General features: G+C 35.5%; 1 protein-coding gene and 1 long non-coding RNA gene across 3 annotated transcripts in view; both read left to right on the plus strand.

The window, feature by feature from the left end:
• The window catches only part of LOC123671177, a 116,844-nt gene that overhangs the window by 53,256 nt on the left and 40,156 nt on the right, over positions 1 to 23,432 (plus strand). For both annotated transcript variants that reach the window (XM_045604882.1, XM_045604883.1), the window contains 2 exons: positions 8,363 to 8,459; positions 12,823 to 12,905. In XM_045604882.1, coding sequence (XP_045460838.1) covers positions 8,363 to 8,459; positions 12,823 to 12,905 — 180 coding nt within the window. The remainder of the gene's footprint in view (positions 1 to 8,362; positions 8,460 to 12,822; positions 12,906 to 23,432) is intronic.
• On the plus strand, positions 14,146 to 15,172 carry LOC123671180. The gene is made up of 3 exons (XR_006746064.1): positions 14,146 to 14,559; positions 14,896 to 14,990; positions 15,048 to 15,172. It is a non-coding gene; the product is annotated as an uncharacterized LOC123671180 (long non-coding RNA).

A 23,432-nucleotide genomic window follows, 5' to 3' on the forward strand; every position in this document is an offset into this window, starting at 1 on the left:
TGTGTCATCAATGACCTACTACTTTTGAAAATCGAAAGTAATAATCCCCTTATGAAACATAGAAAATTCATGGCCCATTCACAAAAAATCATCATTATTTGACGTTTTAGTGTTTTTTAACATTTCTAAACATCCTACCTACATAGTATCATATATCATTTTGAAGGGAAAAAAATAACGAATTCAACGAAGTAATGATACACATGGTGTTCCATTAAAAAAAATATAGGTTTGTGTTGAATCTTCAAAAACCATACCCCGAAAAAAAATATTGAGTACGCCACTGGATTCTACGCAGAATTCTGATTCAGACGTAGTTTTCAGCTCAGCATTATTTCTAATAATTTCGGAGATAAAGGAGGGGTCCGAAAAGTATCAATTTCCAAAATCGCCCTGTATCTCTTGAACGGAAACAGTTATGCAAAATCTGATTAGACCAACTTGAGTTTCAGGAAAAAGTAGGACAGGAACGCGAAAACCGCAAGGCTCTATCTTAAATAACAAGCGAGAAACCTGGCTGTCTCACCCAAAATGGGATGCACTGTACATTCAATTCGAACCTGAAGGATAATTTTGGATTATTATTATTTCCCGTTCTCATGAAAAATAATTTTCAGAAAAAATAAGGTTTCACTCCTACTGAATTGTTTGTATTTTATATTGGAAAGTTTATCCAAAAATTGTGTAGGAAAATCTGTTTGTCGCCGTCCAGAGCTTTTCTAGGAAAGTATGAGGGGGCTTTCCGCCTGAAATTTCATACAAAAATCATTTGTGATACCGCATATATTTTGCAATATATTTTGAAAATAATGCTGATGTCATCAGATAATTGCGAGGAATTTGACATAATAATCGCATTGGCTTTCATATCTCTTGAGAACGATCTGTTAATTTTAAAAAACCTAAAAATTTAAAACATGTATTGCTACGATTACACTGAATTACTAAAGAGATCTAGTTGTTGTAGTTTTGGAGTTATTAGGTCAACTTTGCAATAGATGGCTGTAGCGGTAAGTGGTAGTCGAAATAAATAGATCCTAGATGTCATATAATAAACTTAGGTATTTGTAAACATAACGCCATCGAAATATTAGCTGATTTGTGTCTGCATTATAAAGTTATTTTCGATTAAACATGTCAGCTTACGAGCCAAATTCTCTTCATTTGCAGGAGGTTTTGATTTGCTGCTTTAATTGAGAAAAATATACGGCTGACGCTCATCGACTGCTCTCAAATACATATGGTGAGGCCGCTATTAGTGAAAAAACGTGCAGAGAGTGGTTTCAACGCTTCAAGAACGGTGATTTTAACGTGCCTGAAAGTCATAGGAATGATTCAGAAACAAGGAAATTGGGTGCCGTACGAGTTGAAGCCGAGAGATGTTGAACGTCGTTTGTTTATTTGTGAACAGCTGCTTGCAAGGCAAAGTCAGAAAGGATTTCTGCATCACATTTTGACTGAAGGCGAAAAATGGGTTCATTACGATAATTCCAATCGCAGAAAATCATGGGGATATCCCGGCTTCCACGTCGACAGCCAGATCGAATATTCACGGTCATGCTCAATATTTGGTGGGACCAGCTCGGCGTAGTGTATCATTAGTTGTTAAAACCGACCGAAACAATCACAGGCGATCGTTATCGAACTATATTAATGCGTTTGAGCCGAGCATTGAAAGACAAATGGCCGCAATACAACTAGAGATATGATATAGGGATTTTACAGCATGACAATGCTCGATCATATGTTGCGAAAGTGGTCAAGACATACTTGGAAACACTTTGAAATGGGAAGTCCAACCCTACCCGCCGTATTTTTCTGAAGTTGCTCCCTGGGACTTTCACTTGTTTCGATCAATGGCACATGGCCTGACTCACAAGCATTTCCGTTCTTATGAAGAAGTTAAAAATTGGATCGATTTGTGGATCACTTCAAAAGATGAGCAATTTTTTTCAAAGCGGGATTCGTACGCTGCCCGAAAGATGGGATAAAGTAGTGGCCAGCGATGGACAATATCTTTTGAATCTTAAATGTATAACCAGCTTTTCAAATTGAGGCCTCGAATTTCGAAAAAAAAAACGGCGGAAGCAAAGTTGTACGTCTATGCTTAAATCTTGGAGCCTTAAATTCGATAAGAAATCTAACTGTTGTAAGTTTGGAGTTATAAAACTTGGAAACATCTATTCGAATTTTGAAACGAACGGTCTGCATCTGTGATTACGTTGTGTAGAATTTCGTGACCATTCGATTAATAATAATCGAGACAAAAATTGAAACGTAGTTGCTAGCCCCTTTCTTTGATAGGTAGGGAAATTCGAAAAAAAAAGTTGAAAAACTTGATTTTGATCAAGGAATTACCTACCGAACTTTTTATATATCTTGACCAAACACCCTGTAGAGAGGAGATAGAGAAAGTTATCCGTAGGTTTATGTTATGTTCAAGCAGGGCAACGTGTCTGCACAAAAATCGCAAATAATTTAGGATTCTTCGCATGAAAAAAAAAACAACTTTCCTTCCAACGAAGTGATTATAGAACCTTTGTAGACTATTTTGCACAGCAAGATAAAAATTTGTTTTTCGATTAACCATATGCCCAGCTTTGAATTCAAACATATTATTTCAAAATTATCATCAATAGAAGGATTGAATAATTTTAACCTTCTAACGATTTCATCAGATTCAAAGAACGTGATAGCTTTTGACTCCACTTCAGGTCTTGTCACAATTTTTTTGCTATTGTATCCATTGTATTCTCAAGTTGTTTTTTGCTGTTTGCATGTAATAACTCAAGACCCTGCCCCTCAAACCCCTCAGTTCAGCTCTTAATTGGCACGATTAGGAGCAATTACCAGAGTTATCAGTATGCAAAAGATTCAATCGACGGAACAAGTGTAGGCAACTAACGTATCAGCATCATGCCAACGTATAAATTCATATATAAATTAATTTACGATCCATAAGGCCTATTTCAGGAGAATTAATCACCGGTCGATGTCTATTAATATTTATTTTTGTCGCTAAGGTCGTTTCCACATAATTAATGTTGACTGCTTTCTCAGGGAATTCGTTGGCTCTACCTCCTGACGAAGTCTTGTATTTCACTGGCGGCGCCGACAGATGGAAATGTGAAAGGAGTTGAAGAACTGCCTTTTCAATTTTAAAACATACGATATTTGTTCATCTAAAAGCAAGAAAATGACGCTAAACTGGTAGCTTTTACGAGTTTTCTCATTTGACCATTAGGTCTTACTGTATTACTCGGAAATCACGAGTTTTTAAGTTGAATCCTGAAAAAGTTTGAGAGTTAAACATAGTGGTCACTAATCCATATAATGAACACGTCCAACACTGGTTTTATAAGATTCGGAAAACGAAGAATCATATATTTTTTTTACTAACAATTACAGTTATCTTTAAAACAATCCTTGAGAACTGATTACAAGGATTACAATACAATAATGTGCGTATTGTAGGTATAGCAAAAAAGATTAATAATGAAGGGTTTTCAAATAAGATGTTTCATTAAGATACTGATAAAAAGGGGATATTTCAAGAGAAATTTTGAAGGAAAAGTGTGCAATTCACGATAGAAAATTATATCAATCAAATGGCAGCCACAGTTGCGGTTGGAGAACCATATCATTTTCTTGAAATTTTCCATTACCAATTTGCGTATTCGCAGTTGAATGTCCTCGATAACTTTATGAATTACAACTAAAGTTTTGAATCGATTGTATATCTTCCAAGTGGCCCAAAAAAAAAGTCTTAAGGTGTTAAATCATGAGATCTAGCTGATCAATTCTGATCTCCCTTTCGAGATATAACACGGCTAAGAAGCTTTTTGCAATTTTTTCGTCGCTTGTGTTGTGTTTCATGTAGCGCTGTTGGTTAAAACGTCGTCCACATCAGTATATTTCAATTCCGGCCATAAAAAGTCGTTTGAACAAGTTTCATTTCCGAATAAGTAATGTTCAATCACACCATCAGTCCAAAAACCCCATCGAAGAGTGACACGTTGAGAATGGTGAGGCTTTTTAACGATAATTATTGGTTTTTAGATCTCCAAATACGACAATTCTCATTATTAACATAGCCTCTGAGGTTAGAATAACAGTGTAGATAATTTTCCGATAAGAATCCGGATCATTTTAAGCATTCTAATTCAAGAGTCCAAACTGTGAAGATACGACGTTGCTGGTGATCGACCGGTTTGAGTTCTTGTGTTACCTGAACTTCAAAAGCTCTAAGACCTAGGTATTTTTGCAAAATACGGTGTTATATCGTTTTTGGAATGTATAATTCCCAAAATCGCCTAGAAGTAAACCTGGGTTTTCATAAACACTACAGGCTAGAACCAGTTGTTCTTGAGCAACGCACAAGGTTTCGATTCTCCACATAACTAACTCATCCCAACAACTCGAATTTTTCCACCAGTTTCACTGTTGCCGGTCGAGAAGATGCTTCACGACGACCCAAAAGTGCTTTAGTTTTGGAAATTTTTCTAATATTTTTGATAATATCATTGATGATGTGTGTATCTTTCCATTTTTACTTGACAAATGTCAAAAGATGACAGATGAAAATATGATCAAATTCTAATCGTCGTACAGCAACATGAATTGCACGTTAGCTTAGATTTTATATCTATTATTATCATCGTGAAAATGAGCCTTAAGTATTACATACATAAGTTATGTGGTTGAATAACTGTAAAAAGCTATATATATGAGGTCCACAGGGTGCTTTGATTGTATGAGCTTTCAAAAACTCCCGTCTTCATTCTTTTGATATTTTACTCTTTTCTATGATTATAATGTCAATATCAACCAGAAATTTTACATACTCCTTGAAATTGTTCTTCAATATTTACCTGCAAAATTTTGACCCGATATTCCGCTTGAATTTTCTATGCTTCTGATGACGCTATCAACACAAAATTTTGCACGCAGCTTGAAATTGTTATTCCAAATGAACACCAAAAATTTTATTGCGATCGAATCTATTGTCACTGCAATATTTGATCTTTCTTTTCTAATTTCTTTCTTGAATTTTCTATAGTTTCAATGCGATCAGCTTGAAATTTCGCACGAAGATTAAGAATATTATTTCATATCAGCACCCAAAATCTGACCTCTGTCGGAATCATTGGGTGATTTATTTCAAGATTCTTCTTGAATTTTTTTATGGTTCTGATGAAAACATGGATCCTGAAGGTTATCATAATGTAAAGGTAAAAACGAAATGAGGATGAAAATCATTGTCTGAATTGTCAGAATATTAAAAATTAAAAAACCACGGATTCCAGAGATCTGACTATCTTAAGATCGCTCAACACTCCATCACCTGTTGCTGCGTGAATATCCCTCAGCTTCCCTCGAAGACTCCATCTGCTCGCCGTCGGCGACTCCTGCTATCCACCTGCGAAATGACCATTTTCCGAATGGAAACTGACGTTCCCCAAAACCCCCCGGGACGTTATTAATAACGTCCCCTACCGCGGTAACTCCCCAGCTTTGAGTAATGGCCGATGCCTCGACTCGTTAACAGTTCTGCTGGATGAAATCGCTCGTAAATATCACTCGGATTGACGATCATCGGGTTGCTGTCGGAATTAAGGGTGTATGCTGGCACCCCGATCTGATGATCTATCGCACGCCCCGTCTTGAGTTGGTTAGAACATACAGGGTGAGTCTTTGACTTATACATATCTTTCAAAAGTAGGTTCTTGAGATCAAAAGGAAGACTTTTTTCATTTACGTTTTTTTTCGATTCGGCGGAGATGAAGAGAGCCTTTTTGAATTTTTATAATGAGCTATGCCATCCCTGGAAACCTGCAAAATGAACTTTTTGCAAGCATGGAATATACCACCTCAACATTGGAAATGAACAACTATATTAGAAAAACCAGCATTAACTCACTTTCTTTATTTCAGTATCGTAATGAGTTCATTACAGTACTAAAAACAGTGTTGTAATGAACTCATTACAGCATTGTTTTTAGTTATATTTTTCGTTTTGTGGTTGTCCTATCAAATTTCAACACACTTCAATTGTCAATATAATATTGACAATTTGGATATACTTGTAGTGAAATGATATGCAACTTTATTCGCAATTTCTCTTGATTTTGGTGCTGTTAATTCGATTTCGTCATACATAATTCACGAATTTAATGCGTAACTATAAATTATTTCAAAATTCGAAACGAACGATTCAAATTCCGTAATCTGTCAATTTCATTAACAGTCACACCCACTGCCAAGATTCAGTACAAAGGTCACTAGGGTATATAATCTGAATTTTTCATTGAATTTCGACAATATTTCACAAAACTTGACTGAAATAGAGAAAATATCGTCTAATACTCGTTGCAGAAGGCAATTCCAAAACTTATGCGTTAAGCATTCGTGTTGGAATAGGTAGGATCCCATTCTGCAAATTGTTTGAGAATATACTATTTTTCATTCCATTTGGTGAACGAAGTAGTATTCATAATACAGTTACGATAATTTCGATTACGATAAATGTTGAATATTCTTCTCTTGATTTCTATATTATTTTTAATAATAATAGCGAATTCACCTAGCAACCATTATTAGGTCTGGTATTCATCTCCAATCGTGTATTATTATCGTTGTTCATTTCATTTTGTACAAGAGTTACCCATTGAACTTTCAACTATATATACACTGCGCAAAAAAAATTAACGCACATTCTGAAAATCTCAATTTTAATGAAAGTTAACTCTACATTGACTTTATAACTTATTTTTATGTTCTCTCGGGAAGGTTTTGAACGAAACAATACACATTAAATGGAAGAAAAATTCAGGATTTCAACGAATCTTAAGTGAAAGAAGAGAAATAAACAATTTTCAAAATACTGGAATGCTGATAAGTGATTTAATACTGCTCAATCGGATTGAGATCTGGACTTCTTGCTGGCCATTCCATTTGAGAGACTTCAACCTCTTCAAGGTACTCCTGAACGATGCGCGCACGATGGGGTCTGGTATTATCGTCCATAAAAATGAAATTTTCACCAATGTATGGGGCAAATGGCACTACATGCTCTTCAAGAATGTTCCTTATATACCTATCAGCATTCATAGCACCATTATCAACGACCACTTGATCTGTGCGAGCAGTCAAAGATATTCCACCCCATACCATAATCGATCCTCCCCCGAAACCAGTAGTATTCAGGAAATTGCACTGAGCATATCTTTCATGTGGACGTCTGTAAACAAGGCAACGTCGATCACAATGGTAGAGGCAGAATCTAGACTCATCTGTGAAGAGAACTCTTTACCAATCAGCCTCTTCCCAATGGATATGCTCTCTCGCAAAACTCAAACGCGCCCTTCGATGGGCTGGGGTAAGAGCTGGGCCTCTGACCGCGACACGAGGTTTAAATCATAATCTCTGAAACGATTTATTATTGTCTGAGTGCTTATTTGCACCCCATGAGTTTGCTCAAGCTGATTTTGAAGGAGGCGAGCGGTTGCAAACCGTTGTCTCAACGAAGAAACTCTCAAGTAACGTTCTTGAATGGCAGTTGTTACCCGTGGTCTACCCTGTCCTGGTCTTCGGACATTCATACCTGTCTCCCTGAATCGCTGCAACATTCTGGACACACTTGTATGGGAAACTCCAAACCTTTCTGCAATTCTTGTGTATGTCCACCCTTCTCGCAAAACTACCGCTTGGGCACATTCCTCTTGGGTCAAATTGCGTGTTTCGCGTTGCATAGCGATCGAGCGTAGAAAATCAAACGAAAGAAAAACTATTGATCACTAGAATTGATCGAGAACAACTGATTTCAGAATGGAGCCAATACATTCAAAATCTGATAATCTCATCTTTTTTTATTCCTGCTGGGAAAAAACATCTGTATTGAAGAAAAACGTTGAAAGTAGATAACATATGCATGCATAATTCTGATAAAAATAATTATCATTGAGAATTCAGTTGTAGAATAAATTTGAGATTTCCATAATGTGCGTTAATTTTTTTGCGCAGTGTATATCTGCAATGTTCAATGGGAATGCGGAATTAATTTTAATGTACGTTCCTCCAATGGGATGTTAGACATTTCAATGAATTGATTGAAGACCTGAAAAAAGTACAGATCGCGATCTAGATTTCATGTTAATTCCTGGAAATATCCATTTTCCAGACCGTGACTTCAATACGTGCCTGCCAATCAGATGAAGTACCTCGAGGGATCCGAAAAACAAGTTTCGGATTGCATTTGTTTGCTGACGCTTATGAAATTCACTTAACACTCTAACATTCATATGAGTACCCAATATTGCGCTTACGGTTAAAATAATAACGATTTGTTTGTTTTTGTTTATAGTTTCACACCTGGCTGCCTTATAGCGAACGTACCGAAGCTGAGAGCCGTCATAGATTTAACGGATACTGAAACTAAAGACAGGTACTACTGCAAGAAAGTAAGTGTTCTCATTTTTTTTTTTTTTGGTAGAATTTCTTAATTTGAAGGGGTTAAAAAACCTTCGATAGATAATACTTCCGAGTTTACCGGATCTTTGTGATCTCTTTTGAGAGTAATTCCTGCTATTATTCTATATTTCAATGAAGTCGCTATCATTATTTTTATTAATTGAAACTGTTCTCCCACAAAATACATTGGACAATTCTGAACATAATTGATTTCGTATCTGTCTGTCATATGTATGATATGTACTGTCTACAAGTCAAAGCTATATTTTTGAAAAAACCCACCAAACATCATTACAGAAGAGGTAAACTATAATTTCTTGAAAAAAATGATCGACCGTAGTAAAGTGATGCCCTCTATCCATTTGCTTCGAAAAAAAAAGAAGATGAAGTGAATATACAACTTCGTGCACATTGCAAAGTTTGGTCATCGCACGAGCGCCAGAAGGAAAATTAATAGGTAGAGAAGCCACGTGTTGGTAATCCCTCTCAAGGACCTTTTTTACCTCTTCTGATAAAGTTCCAGATGACCTACTCATAACTTATTCAACAAATATCTCCAAACATTGTGTTTTACAAGAGTCGGATGGGTTAAACTGTCCTGTAAGCTCTCGGACAATTTAAAACTTAGATCAAGTGGATATTTATTTTTATCCAGCAAATAATCCAACTTTATTTATGACTGATGAGAGGTGTCATTGTCATTTGTCATTGTGTAGGTGTATTTTGAATGAAAGAGAATGTATCAGATTATTCAACGATTTGTGTGAACATGGATCTTTCTGAGTTTAGACGAATTTGACGATTGTCATCTCATCCAAGAAAACGTCTGGGAATTAGACCTGATTTTGTTAATATGACGTTGAAGAATTCAATTCTAAATTGTCTCTAGTATAATTGGATTTCCCAGGTTCAAATCATTTTGGTACAAAATAGATCGAATGAACGTCAACAGAATAAGAAGAAAAAATGAACAAGATTAATAGAAATTCAGACCAAATAGTTAATAAAGGAAATGAAAATTTTCTCCAATCATCAAATGGGTTATTTCCTCGGGCAGATAACTAGCTCTACCACAATGATTTGAAGAGACTTTTTCATGAATTCGAATAAAAACACCCATCGAAAGAAAGTAATTTGAATTTTTTAAATATTTCTTATTCAATATTTTGACATTCATCGGAATCAATCACCATCAATACATCATGATACATGAATATACAAGTTACAAGTACTCGTTCTACATTTTTTAAACAGTTAAACAGTTGAAAATACTTATTATTTCACATCTAAATGCACAATTTGATTTCTATTTTATAGTTTTTTCCGTTCGAGAGTTATCGAAAACGATAGGTTTTTTGACGAAATGAACGAACCCACAAAAATAAATCTATCAATACTTTGGAACAATAATAGTGTTGACGATAAATTGAATGTTGTAAAATCATACAAATGTAGACAATTTGAGCATCGTAGTCTTTTGTTTGTTTCTGATTTGTATTATGATATATAGAGCTAAAAGAACATTTGATTCTTCAAATTTCAGGGATGTAATGATTAAAAAACTAGAATTCATTTAGAACTTTGATTACAACCACAGAAACCTAGCATAAGTTCATACTCTATCTGTTTCAATTTCATCTTAATCTTATCATTTGGTGTTTTACCAACTCACTTCTGCTACTGTCCCTTCTTCAATACTCTAATGACCCTAATCGTATCATCAATCTAACCAAAAAAAAACGAACCATCACCTATTCAAGCCAAGTATTGATAATCAAGTATGTACATACTTTAATTCGTCTCTCTATGCCTTCCTAATGAAGCCATAGAGAAAGCGCGTAGGCCCCCCTCGTAAGGGGGGCAAGGTCCCCTTATCTAATCTCGAAGAACACTGTGGTACCTCCGGAATGTTCAACGACGAAGAAATTTTGATTCGAGTTAATTACGCTCGGACTTTGTCATAATGAAACTGACCATAATCGTTTGTCTCATCTGAGATTACGTGATGATGTTGAGCTGTTGTTTATGTGGGTCTTGCGGGGAGACGTCTAGGGAATAGAGATCTTGGGGTCAAGCCAGGGATGTCTTCATCTCGAGATAATTGTGACATCTTCATCTGACGTGGGACAGATGCAGATGGTGGTATTATCCCTATCTGATCCTAGAATCTTTCTGAATGAATTCTTACTAGCTGATGGTGATTGACTGGGTGTTCTTGGGTATGCTGCCGTTGTAGAAATTGTGGTTTTTGGAGGATTCAATTTTTTTTAGATTCATTAAAAAGTTTTTTGTGGTTGAGAATTTCGTTGAAGTTATTTATCTATAGAGTTCAAATTTTGCTAGATGTTATCTCCGATTCTGGGAACTACAGAAGAGAAACATTGGAAAGTATAGTTAACATCTCTTTTTATGAGAAAAAATAGAAAAATGAAAATGCAGAAATTAAACTTTTCCATTTTTATCAGACCCTCATAACTTCCCACATTATTAATGGTATAGCTTTTGCAACAGAAAAAACAAGAACTTTATTTACTTGCAATTTTCCAGAGAATCCGATAGTTATTCTAAAAAAAAAATTTTTCTCACAAGTTCTTGGTCTATAATACAGATAGAACACAATTTTGTTTAATAACTCAAAAACTTATGAGAAACGTTTTTTTGAGCACAACCATAAGATTATATGGAAAATTTCAATAATGTTTTTGTTTCATAGCGATAACATCAAGAATGTAGAAATTGTGATAGTTTGATGAAAATAGAAAATTCGAATTTTCGTTCATATTCTCGTTTGTTGAAAGAAAAAGGTACACAATGTGCCAAGCATTTTTCTTCAACTGTTGTGGTTCCCAAGGCCATCATAAGATGAATTTTTTCACTTTTCTTTCAACCAGTTTTGGAGACTTGCTCTGAGATTGAAGATGATTAATAATTGAATTGGTGCTGTAGTGAAAAAAAGAAAATTGAGAAAAGCACTAGGTTGGCATAAGAAGTTTCAAGTGCTAGTTGATTCATGCGCATATTGCGCCTTCGGAGATGAAAACTGTATACCTTAATATATATGAGATATGATTCACCATGACGTCATTGCTGTCGGTTAGTTTTTAGCATCAATTTACTAAATTTGAGAAGAATTCTTGGACTACATTATTTGTTATTGAAATTTGTAGATTGTAAATTTGAGGGGGGTTTTATTGCTTCGACCTTATATTCTGTTGTTCCCTCATCAGAGCTGTACCCGCCATTGGTCGTCCTCATCTCGCCCTCCATTTCCAGAGTTCTATTTGAACTTCAGTATCTGGAATGGCTTCAAGGAGGTTACTTCCCCACTCATACAAGTCCAAAGCATTCTTTTTGCGTTGGCTATAGATGGCGAGGCATTCCGTCTCCAGGTGATCCAGAGTTTCTGGGGAGTTGTATAGATAGAAACTATACTGAAGAAAACATGCAAAGTGCTATAAGTCAAGTGAAATCCTGTAAATTATCGCAGAAAACAGCATCTGAAAAGTATAAAATTAATAGAACAACGTTCTTATAAAATTGATTTGTGGATACTGCAACAAGGGCACCGAGAATTATCGTTATGAATGTCCGAGAAGTGAAGATTATAAAGAATAAGTGAAAGCAAACATCTTTTTTCAAATATTTATTTGGTTTTTTAATTTCTTCATTTCTATTCAGCTCCTCTTCCCACATTCCAAACTTATCGATAAATAAATCTTAGGTAAGCGAGACGTCAGGTGGAAAACCTACTAGACTACGGCTGAAAAGCCGGGAATTTAAAAAGAAAAAATTGTTTTTGTACTTTGTGGTATCGCGTTTTCGTGGGGATTATTGAAACACTGATGGACGACAGACGAGAACTTTATTGTGGTACAGCACTTGGAAATATCCGTGAACACTCTACTAACTCAACTGGTAATCCTCTTGTAACTTACTGAACTCTCCTTTTCCCAGTTTCATACCTGAATTACAAATATAAAATCATATTGTATACCATAGATTTCTTCTTCCTTTTCTTATTCTCTAAGTTGTATGCCTGGGCAATGGTATCATGGTGCCTGCACACTAATTAGGGTAGGGAAAAGATATTTTTTATTGTATCTTTCTGAGAACCCTATGAATGAGAAAGTTGTACACACAAGTAACACGAAAGACCATTGTTACACTAATGTAGGTACATTTATATCAAGTATTGTGACGATTATTTCGGCTAGCCACAAACATTATCTCTAATTGCTTTTTGTCACCACATCTTGTAACTCCTTTACTTCTCACAGATGGTTACACTTCTGATGATGACCCATGGCATAATCTATGTATTTCAATTTATCATTGATAATGGAATTTTTTCAGGACTTCCTCGATGCCAACATCGACCATCTGAAGATGCGCATCGCAGGAGGCGGTCTAATACCTGGAATGAACAAAATCAAGGAGTAAGTACACTTTTTTTCATCATAACTCCCTTTCACCCACTCCTCATCATCTCGGGCGTCGTCATCGTGAAAATAATGTCACCGATGGATGTATCACCGGTAAAACCTGTTGTTAAAAGTTAATTAACAAATTTACAGACCAATAAATATCATCATACAGGCTGCAGAGACCGTACATTATTTACGTCCATTCCACAACACAACGTTTTGTGTAATATGGATTGCGAATAATATAATCATACAGGGCAACCGTGTGTTTCAGCAACAATAAAGGTAATTATAACACTGCTTTATGCAACGAACGGGCAGTAAATCAGCCTTTATGCACGGGCCCGTGTAATCTTACTTATATCACGTTTATTATCATCATTCCGTTTTATTGCGCCAATGGTTGGCATTCGTGTTTTGAAAACTGTTAATTGATATGCGCCAAGGAAGTCGGGCTTGTCGCGACCACGTCGACTTGATTGAATTGCGACGTTTTCCACTTGGATCGCGTGGGAGCTTTTGATTTGGCGGAGGGACTCAAGGATAGGCCGCATTCTAGAGATGTCAGGGATCTATTCGTTTGACGTACATGAAGAGTTATTTTTTGGCTATCAAATATAAGCTGTAGTAATAATAATAATAATAATAATAATAATAATAACATCCATTTATTTCCAAAATTGTTATAAATAACAAAGAGAAAACAGGTCCATAATTCCTAATTCAAAAAAAAGAGAAAACAACAAATTCTAAATATACTTCAATATGCAGTATTCCTTGAACTCTGTTATAGAGTAGGGTTCACAATCCATAATCATTGAAAAAAGTGTCTTTTTGAAAATTTTGAAGTCGAATATATTTCTTAGTATTCTCGGTAGATAGTTGAATAGTCTAAGGCACATGTAAAAAGTACTATGTTCAGTACTTGACAGTTTGTGAGGTGGAAAAAAATACTCGTATATTCTCCGAGTTGAATTTACATTCTTACAACTCTCGAAATATAATTTGTTCTTGTGAAAAAATAATAAGATTCTATAAATATATAGACCAGGCAAAGTAAGAATATTATTTTCTTTGAATACTCCACGGCAAGATTCCCTAAATTTCATGTGAAAAATTGTTCTTATAGCCAGTTTCTGAGTGAGGAAAACACGCTCCGCAGAAGAACTGCCCCCCCAAAAAATTATTCCATATGACACAATCGATTGAAAAATAGCGAAATATATCATCTTCAATGTGTTGAGATCCACTTGGTTTCTTAAAGCTCTTATCATATATATAATTGAATTTAATCTGGTTGTAAGCGTTTCACAATGTACTGACCAGTTCAAATGCTTATCGATATATACTCCGAGTAGTTTAGTTTGGGAGCCTATCTGAACTGTTCCATTATCAAAAGTTATATTGTCCGGAACTTTCAAGTTAGAACGACTACTCAAAAATATTACAACACTTGTTTTGTTCAAGTTTAGCCGCAAGCCGCAGTCATCACACCAGTTCTCGATCATAGACATAGATGTTGTTAAATTGGTCATCACTCTTTCAATAACTTTGGAAGATACTATAATGTTGGTATCGTCAGCATAAAGATAAGTATCGACAACTTCTTCGGCTGTCAGTTTGAGCTGTAGTGGCTGACTTTCTTCTTGTGGTTGAAAAATATTAGGTAAATCATTTATATAAACTATGAATAAAATGGGACCCAATATGGTCCCCTGCGGAACGCCCCTCACTATTGTCCCTTCTTGAGACATATTACATCTTTTCCCATTTCGCAATACAACTACCTGTTTTCGATTGATGAGGTAACTTTCGAATAGTTTAAGTGGCATTCCTCTTATACCAGATCTTTCAAGTTTCAATAATAATGTTTTATGATCGACACAATCGAATGCTTTAGAGAAGTCTACAAATAGTCCTGCAGGAATCTCCCCTCTTTCCAGAGAAAGTGTTATACATTGGAGAAATTCAAAAATGACTGTGTCTGTGCTTTTGTTTTCAGTGAAACCATGTTGTTTAGTAGTGAGAACATTGAACTTCCTGAAGAATTTCAGAATCCTATTTGACAGAATTTTCTCAAAAATTTTAGCGAATGAGGTGATAAGACTAATTGGTCTGTAATTAGATAGATCATTTTTGTCATTCTTTTTGTAGGAAGGCATGACAATTGATTTCTTCAGAGCGTCAGGAAATATGCCGGATCGGAAAGCAGAATTGATCAGAAAACAAACTGGCTTCACTATATGTATGAAATGGCGCTTGATCAATGTCATCGGAACACTATCATATCCAAAAGAGCGTTTATTATTCATCATTTTGACAACAGAAAAAATCTCACTCTCTGGGACTTCGAACAAACAAAATGAGTTCAATACTGTAGATTGTTTATTACAGTCAGTGGTAGGGCAGGCGTTAAATCCATGATTTGGGTTTGATATATTAATAAAGAAGTCATTAAATCTGTTTGCTAAAAGAAACAGTTCACGATCATCCTTGTCATTAACAGTAGGGAATACATTTTCCGTTTTTTTATATGTATTTGTTGCTTCCCTGACAACATTCCATGCTGCTTTAGATTTGTTTTCCGCTTTGTATATGATAGATGAATTTGATCTTTTTCTGTCTTCAACTAAAGAAGCGTCGTATTGGCGTTTTAAATTTCTATAATCAAGTAAGAGTTCCGGCTTATATCTAGATAATATAAACAGTAAGTCCAAACGTTCTTTTATGGATCGAGTTTCTGCTGTAAGTACCGGTTTTTTATTTTTCTTAATTTCAATAGTTTGCACTGGAAATGATCTCTGAAAAGTTTCATCAAACCTGTTCCCGAAAAAGTTCCACATTTCATTGATATTATTAACAGGAATATCATAGAGTTTCGACCAATTTATGTCCGATAGAAGCGACTCAAAAACCTGATGGTTGTGCTCATTATATATTCTATTTGTTTTAGTTTCTTTTGGTTTAACTTCATTAATTTGATGAAAAAATGTGAAAATTTGTCCAGAGTGGTCAGATAAATGACCTTCAACTAAAGTTGTGATTCCATCAATATTTGAAATAACGTTATCTAGGCAAGTTGCTGAGTTTGGTGTTATTCTCGTTGGTTGCAATAAAGATACTTTCAAATTATATGTTTCCAAAATTGAAAAAAAAAGCCTTGAATCATTGGATACGGATAGTAAATCTATATTAAAATCACCGGAAATAATGACTTTTACATTTTCCACCTGACATCCGTCAAGCACTGAAATATACCTTTCAAAAAAAATGTCAACATTACTTAAAGGGAATGAATTTGGGCGGTATATACATATTATCAAATATTTTTCCGAATCAATCATTATTTGACTGACACAGCATTCAAAACAACCAATAACACTTAGGTTCTTAAAATCTTTTCTGTGGGAATACTGCATACCTTTCTCCAAGAAAATAGCGCATCCACCATGTTTTCCTTTTTCTCTACAGTATGAAGAAACCAGAACGTAACCAGGTGGAGTATATAGCATCAATTCCTCTTCTGATTTCCAATGTTCCGTTATGCATAAGATGTTTATTGCTTGACTTGATAATATATGTTGTAATTTCAGGAAAGACGTACCAATGGATTGAACGTTTTGATTGAGAAGACGGAAATTTTTTTTAGTGTTCATTATTTTATGATGTTGACTTGCATAGTGTCTTTCCGAAAAAAATTTCTGAAGTTGAATTCTCTCAATACAACACCATTCGGCCATGATTCTGGCATAGATAATTTCATATATAACATCTCAGTGGGTACTCCTATACTGAATGCTGAATTACTTCCTTTAGTGGGAAGCTTCTTCACTTCGAATTCATTGCTGCCTGTGGAATTTTGTAGAAAATCCATTATATCTTTTTCAATTATTTCATTACCAGAGATTCTTCCAACATAAAGCCATTTTCTTCGTAAGGCCCCTTTGATCTTTGACTGGGCAGTCACCTGTTTAGTTCCTGTACATATTAGTCCAGATTTTTGTCCCATTCGTTTTTTCTTCACAACAGTTGTCCAATCCGTATCATTTTTCTGTACATCGACCTTTATAGATTTCATAGTATTTCCGGTCTCCTCTTGTTTGTTGTTTACCACTAAATTAATTTTGTGTGATTTTACGTTTGGTGGTTTTAATCTATTTTTATTGAGCTCATCAGGTACCAATTTATCAGGAGTATTATATATCAATATCGGGATTTTAGGATCGTTAGTTACCGTTTCCGTATTATTATCATTCATATTTATGGGTCTGTCAGATGAATGCTCAACAAGTGTGGGAATATATTGTTTATTCACATTTTCTTGTACACGTTCTTGTTTACATTCCATATCATTTATTCGTTGTAGAAGCAATGTGTTATTCAATTTAAGAATTTCATTCTTTTCGTTTGAGGATTCCAATAACTGAATGAGAAAGTTGATTTTCATTTCAAACATTTTCTTTTCCATGAAGTCCATTTTATTCTCTGACACATCTTTATCTTTTTGTCCCATATTTTCATAGGACTCGCAACAGTTCACATGAAATCCGTCGATAAATTTGACGTTTTCCATCTTCTTTGCACAAGATTTATGCATAATTTCATCGCAAAAGGTGCATATCACTACACTACATTTTTTAGAACAGCATGCATAGTTTTTCTCGACTTTAATTCCCTCAAAAACATCACTATTTATATGCTTTTGAGAGCCCGCTTCTGACACGTCGTCACTCTCGTCCGCCATGGTTGAGAATAATAAGATATAAATAATAATAATAAATAATAAGAAATCCATTATTTTTGCGTGAGTAACAAGGCTTTAATTACCATAGTCAAAATGATCGGATTTAGGTTGAATATGCGTTGTTTTGTTCGATAACTTGTTTCCATTTTGAAGGTAATATCATTATGCCTATCTCATAGAAGCCCTCGTCCCTATTAGCGAAAAATTGAGACGTTCGATTCTCGCAAGTCTCTGTTTGACCAGCAAAATTGTTCGCCATGGACAGGAATAGATGGTTATCACTTGGTGCCAGGTCCGGATTATAAGGTGGGTGCATAAGAACCTCCAAACCAAGATCCCGGAGCTTCTGGCGAGTCATTATCGATATGTGTTGCCTGGCGTTGTCCTGATGGAAGACAATTCCTTTCGTATTGGCCAAAGTTGGCCACTTCTGGGCGATTGTTTCCTTCTGACAGTACAATTTTTGACAGTAGCGTTCTGAGTTAACAGTTGTACCGTATGGGAGTAGCTCATAGTAAATAATTCCTCGTTAATCCCACCAAACAAACAGCAAATTCTCCTGGCCGTCAATTCTAGCTTGGTCACCGTTTTCACTGGCTCACCTCGTTTCAACCTCAACCGTTTTCGCTTAACGTTGTCGTATGTTATTCACTCTTCATCAGCAATCCCCAAATATCACCCTTCAACAATAGGTCCATTTTGTTGCGATTCAACAGCTATTCGCAGATGGAATTTCGGTCCATGATGTTTTCTGCGTGTGTTACCCATACATCAAGCTCCTACTTGAGACCAGCCTCATGCAAATGGTTCCACGGGGTTTTTGTGCAATATTTAGCTCTTGGGCAATCGAATCAGTGCTTTCATGACGGTCGGACTCGACAATGTCCATGATTTCATCGACATTTTCGACAATTGACTTTCCTGCATCTTTGATAACGGGAACGGAATCGAAGAAACCAAAATTGCGAGTGATTGGCTGTTACAGTATCTGGAGCATAAACACTATTCACATTTTCAGCCACCTGGCAGACATTTCCGTCAATATCGAAGAAAAACTGTAAAATATAACGTATTTTTTAACGAAAGTGTCCATCTTTGACGCGCGTTAAAACTTAACTAAGTCATAATCACAAAACTGCCAAAAAAATGTTTTTATACTATCTCAAATTTCTAACGCCATCTTTTGGAACCAGATCGGACTTATGCAATGCGAGATATAGATAATCAAAGCCAATTATTGGAAAAATAATTTCTTTTTACTACACCTAATACAGGGTGCGGCAGAACCGATTGACGAGTTTTAACAGATCATAGCTCGCGATGTGGTGGGGGCAGGTAAGTGCAGAAGGGGTCTTTGTTTTCCTTAGAGTCAGTAGTTTTTAGTCAGCACCATGATTTGGACCGGAGTGCATCTTAACTCCGCCGTTCGTAAGTTTTACGAAAATAACAAACTCCTTTCTGGAATAGTGAATGAGCAAAATTTCCGGTACTTTCTGGGCTGCATGTTATCCTCTTCAAATCCATGAAAAACCACTCCATTCACCTAAAGTCACAGTTTGGTGTACTGTGTCTCAATTCGGAGTGATAGGCCTTTATTTTTCCGAGGAGGAAAATGTCACTGTCACAGTAACTTTCCAGCGTTGTGTGTAAATGTTGGAAACCCTCCTACAGCCTGAATTGGAACTAGCTGAAGAACATGATCTGGGTAACATCTGGTTCCACAGGATGGCGCTACAGACCACACAGCTCGAACTTCATTATATGTTGTGAGACAGACGTTCTCAGGGAGACTGGTCTCACTGAAAGCAGACATGGGTTGGCCAGCGCGCTCACATGATTTGAGCATCTGCGACTTATTCCTTTGGGGATACCTTGAAGATAAGGACTTCAAACATCGTCCACATACCCTGCCGGAACTCAAGTAGTGAATAACCGGAGTATTCCAGGCCATACCGCTCGAGATATGCCAAAAAGCGGTCGGAAACTTCCAAAATCGACTATATCAGTTTGTCGCTACTGACGGCTGGCATCTAAGTGATATCGTTTTCAAAACTTGAGTAGCAAAAACTATATTCCCTACTGCTTCGAATGAATAAAACCGTTTTTCTCTAACTTTTGACATTTTTTTAAAACAGCTCTTTGAAACTCGTCAGTCGGCTCTGCCGCATCCTGTACATAATCCGGCTCTATGCGAACTAATAATTTGAAAGGATATCGTTTGATACAATTTTTGAAGTAGTATGTTGATTCAAACGGAATAACAAATTCATTGTTACCTCAAATAGAATTTTTTTGAATGGAATATACCTAATATTTATAGGTGTCCAAAACCTCAACGAATTCCCAGAAGTTTTGACCATTGGTCCCACGAAAAAAAAGTACCCAGCAGCATCACTGTCACAACCTTCACATCTACCGGATTAAGCTATAACTCACAAGTTCGATATCATTAGGCCAGGACTAATCTGTTCAGGGGTGTTAACCGTCTCATCCTACCGGGTAATCCCTCAAGTGCTGCATGACACCTAATAACACCAAAAACCGCTGACTCGATCTCATTGCGGCCCGCGGCCTTGATTTTTAATCTACGTGACGATATAACTCCTTAATGGGGTTGGTGTGGGACGTATTGTGGGGCGAAGCCGACGTCGAAACGCTAATTGATCCGATATCGAGGTCCGGAGTAATGAAGACGTCGCCGTACCTTCCGGGGATGACCACGATAGATCGTTATAATTTTTTTTTCGATTTGGTCGGTCGCCCGCTTCTGTGAGGACTATTAAGGAGGCCGTTTAATGTAATCGGTCATGGCTATCGTGATTTTGAGCGTACTAATCACTGTGTGACAGGAGTGTGTTCTGGGAATGTGTTTTGAGGCTGTGAACGGTTTTGGGAGGTTTGCTACAATTGATTGTGGTGTTTTTAGGAGTTTTTGGTTGATTATTTTAATTAGTCAACTAGGAAATTTTTCAAGAAACAATTCAATTGTACAGAATTGAAAAAAAAATAATTATTTCACTTGTCCGGTCGCTATACAGAGATTGTAATAAGAAGAATATTGGTTGCGAACAATTCAATATATCAAGGAATCGAATTAAAAAAAACTTATTTCCACTACACCATTTTGCCTTGGGGAAAACTATAAATCTCAAAATCTTGGTATTTATAAAACTATGAAAACTAAAAACTAGCAAGTACCCAGCTGACAGGCCAATTGAAAAGTCTTCGGTCTACCATAGTAGAACACATTTTTTTTATTATTTAACATAATTGTCTTCGAGGGCGATACAACGATTATAGCGATCTTCCAACTTTTCGATACCATTTTTGTAGTACGATTTGTCTTTCGCTTCAAAATAGACCTCAGTTTACTTCTTCATTGGAGCTAAATTTCTTTCTAGCGAGCATTTTTTTGAGGTCTGAAAACAGGAAAAAATCGCTGGGGGCCAGATCTGCCGATTACGGTGGATGCAGAAGCAATTCGAAATCCAATTCATGCAATTTTGCCATTGTTCTCATTGATTTGTGACACGGCGCATTGTCTTGATGAAACAGCACCTTTCTTTTTCTTCTAATGAGGTGTTTTTTCAGCGATTTCATCCTTTAAACGATCCAATAACGCTTTATAATAATCGCTGTTGGCCTTTTGGAGGTAATCAATGAAAATTACATACATACAGTTATGTGGTCTTCAAGTGTCGCATGAGTGAACGAGTTTTTCTTATTTATTTTTCAATATTCTGTTGAATTTTCTATGAATTTGACACTATCAACACAAAATTTTGTACGAAGATAGAAACTATATTCTATACAATATACTTGCCAAATCTTAAATCGGTTGGAACTGTTATCACTGATATTAGGTTTTTTATTAATTCTCTATAAATTTTCTATGATGTCGCTATCAACACGAACTTTCGCACAAGTTTGAAATTGTTATTCTATATTCAACTAAATCTCAACTAAGTCGGATCTGTATTGAGTTTGAGGTTTTTTTCGATATTCTGCTTGTATTTTTTATGGTGCGTATGAGGCTATTAACGAAATTTTGCATGAAGCTTGAAATTGTTTTTCTATATCTCACAGGATCTCAAATAGGATCCTCAGAGTAAAAAACATAGATAGAGGGAGCATATGTCTCCAACATGAACTATCAAATTTGACATGATCCGCGCGGAAATGAAAACATATCAGTGATACGATTATTCAGTCAATTCGCGAGTTTTCGGTACAACCAGAAGTTGCAGAGGTTTGAAAATATTTTAGGGGGAGTGTTCATTGTCTCGAACCGCCATAAACAAAATTATAATACAAAATTATGCCACCTTGTTGAGGAAACTGATCTTATGCGAACTAACATTAACTCTAATTAATAGATATAGGAAATATAATATACCTTTGCATTAAATCAGCAACTTCCCAAACGTTAAATAATTCGAACTTAAACACTATAAATCTAAGCTATGTTCTATAAACCATATAAAAAGTTTGAAAATTGATTCGTTTCTTTACTTGGTACTTAAACAAATCAATCCTCACTGAACTTTCCAAGTGTCTTTGTCGATAGGCTTTATGTCCTCTAATAACCGGGTTACAAGGAAAGAACAACATAATTACCCTAAGAAACGTGTTGAAAATTCCAGCTCTGCGTGTTGTTGATCCTCTGGATTAAATTCTATGTCGACGCTTCGCTGTGACGTAATGGACATGTTTTCTTGGAGATTTACATTCATTACAACCATGCCGATCTAAGGGAACGTCTCCATTGGTGTCCAAAGCATTCAGATTTTGTCATTGTCTCCGATTTCGATTCGAAGATAAATCTTGGGATGTTCGTGTGTCTTGGAATTAATTGAGTGATTGAAAATCAAGAAATTCAGGCCAAATAGGCCGTTTTAGAGTTTTTCAATTTTCAAATCAACAGGGATGAAATTACTGTCAACACAATTTTCCAGACGGTTTTTTTCTAACAATATGTTTTTATCAATTTCATAAATCGTGGAAGACCCTTGAGAAGAACTTACAAAATGGAGCGCTGTAAATTGGAATTTGGTTACCCATAATAGGGAACTCAAAGTGAATTTTTATAGAAATTGTAAATCAGGATATCAGGCGATTGAAAATTTGTAACTGTTTAATATAACATAAATATAAAAAAAATGACAACTTTGTGTCTATTCCTTCACAAATATCTCTTTATGATATATTTGGTTTATTTTTGTCTTGGAATATAATTCCAAATCTAAAAATGATAAAATTAATGGTTAATCAAAACAAAATTCAAAATAAATAAAACTGTACAAATAGAGTAAACAGTTAACAAATTAAATAACTAAATTAACATAAAGACAGACGTACGTTTTTTTTTTGGTAATTTTTGTATTTAATAATACATCCGCATGAGTGCCTTATAGTTCAACAAAATTACTGAATTTACCAACTCAGCACTGGTATATCTACTTCACAAAAATTGCAATTGAGGAATTTCAAACTAAGTGAACGTAACTCTAGTGAGGATTCACAGAGAAAGCAACTACTTACCCTATTTGTACAGTTTCAGTTATTTTAACTCAATTTGGTTGATTATTAATTATTTTTTAGAATTGGAATTATATTCCAAGATAAAATGAACCAAATACATCATAAAGATATATTATTGTGAAGGAATAGACACAAAGTTGTCAATTATTTGATATTTATATTGAATATCCTTCATCAAGTAGACTCATTAAACCTTTATAGTTTAATATAACCCAATAAGATCATCACAAAGTTCTTGAAAATATCATTAAAAA

The sequence above is a fragment of the Harmonia axyridis genome, chromosome 1 (genome assembly GCF_914767665.1).
Source record: "Harmonia axyridis chromosome 1, icHarAxyr1.1, whole genome shotgun sequence".
Taxonomy (NCBI): domain Eukaryota; kingdom Metazoa; phylum Arthropoda; class Insecta; order Coleoptera; family Coccinellidae; genus Harmonia; species Harmonia axyridis.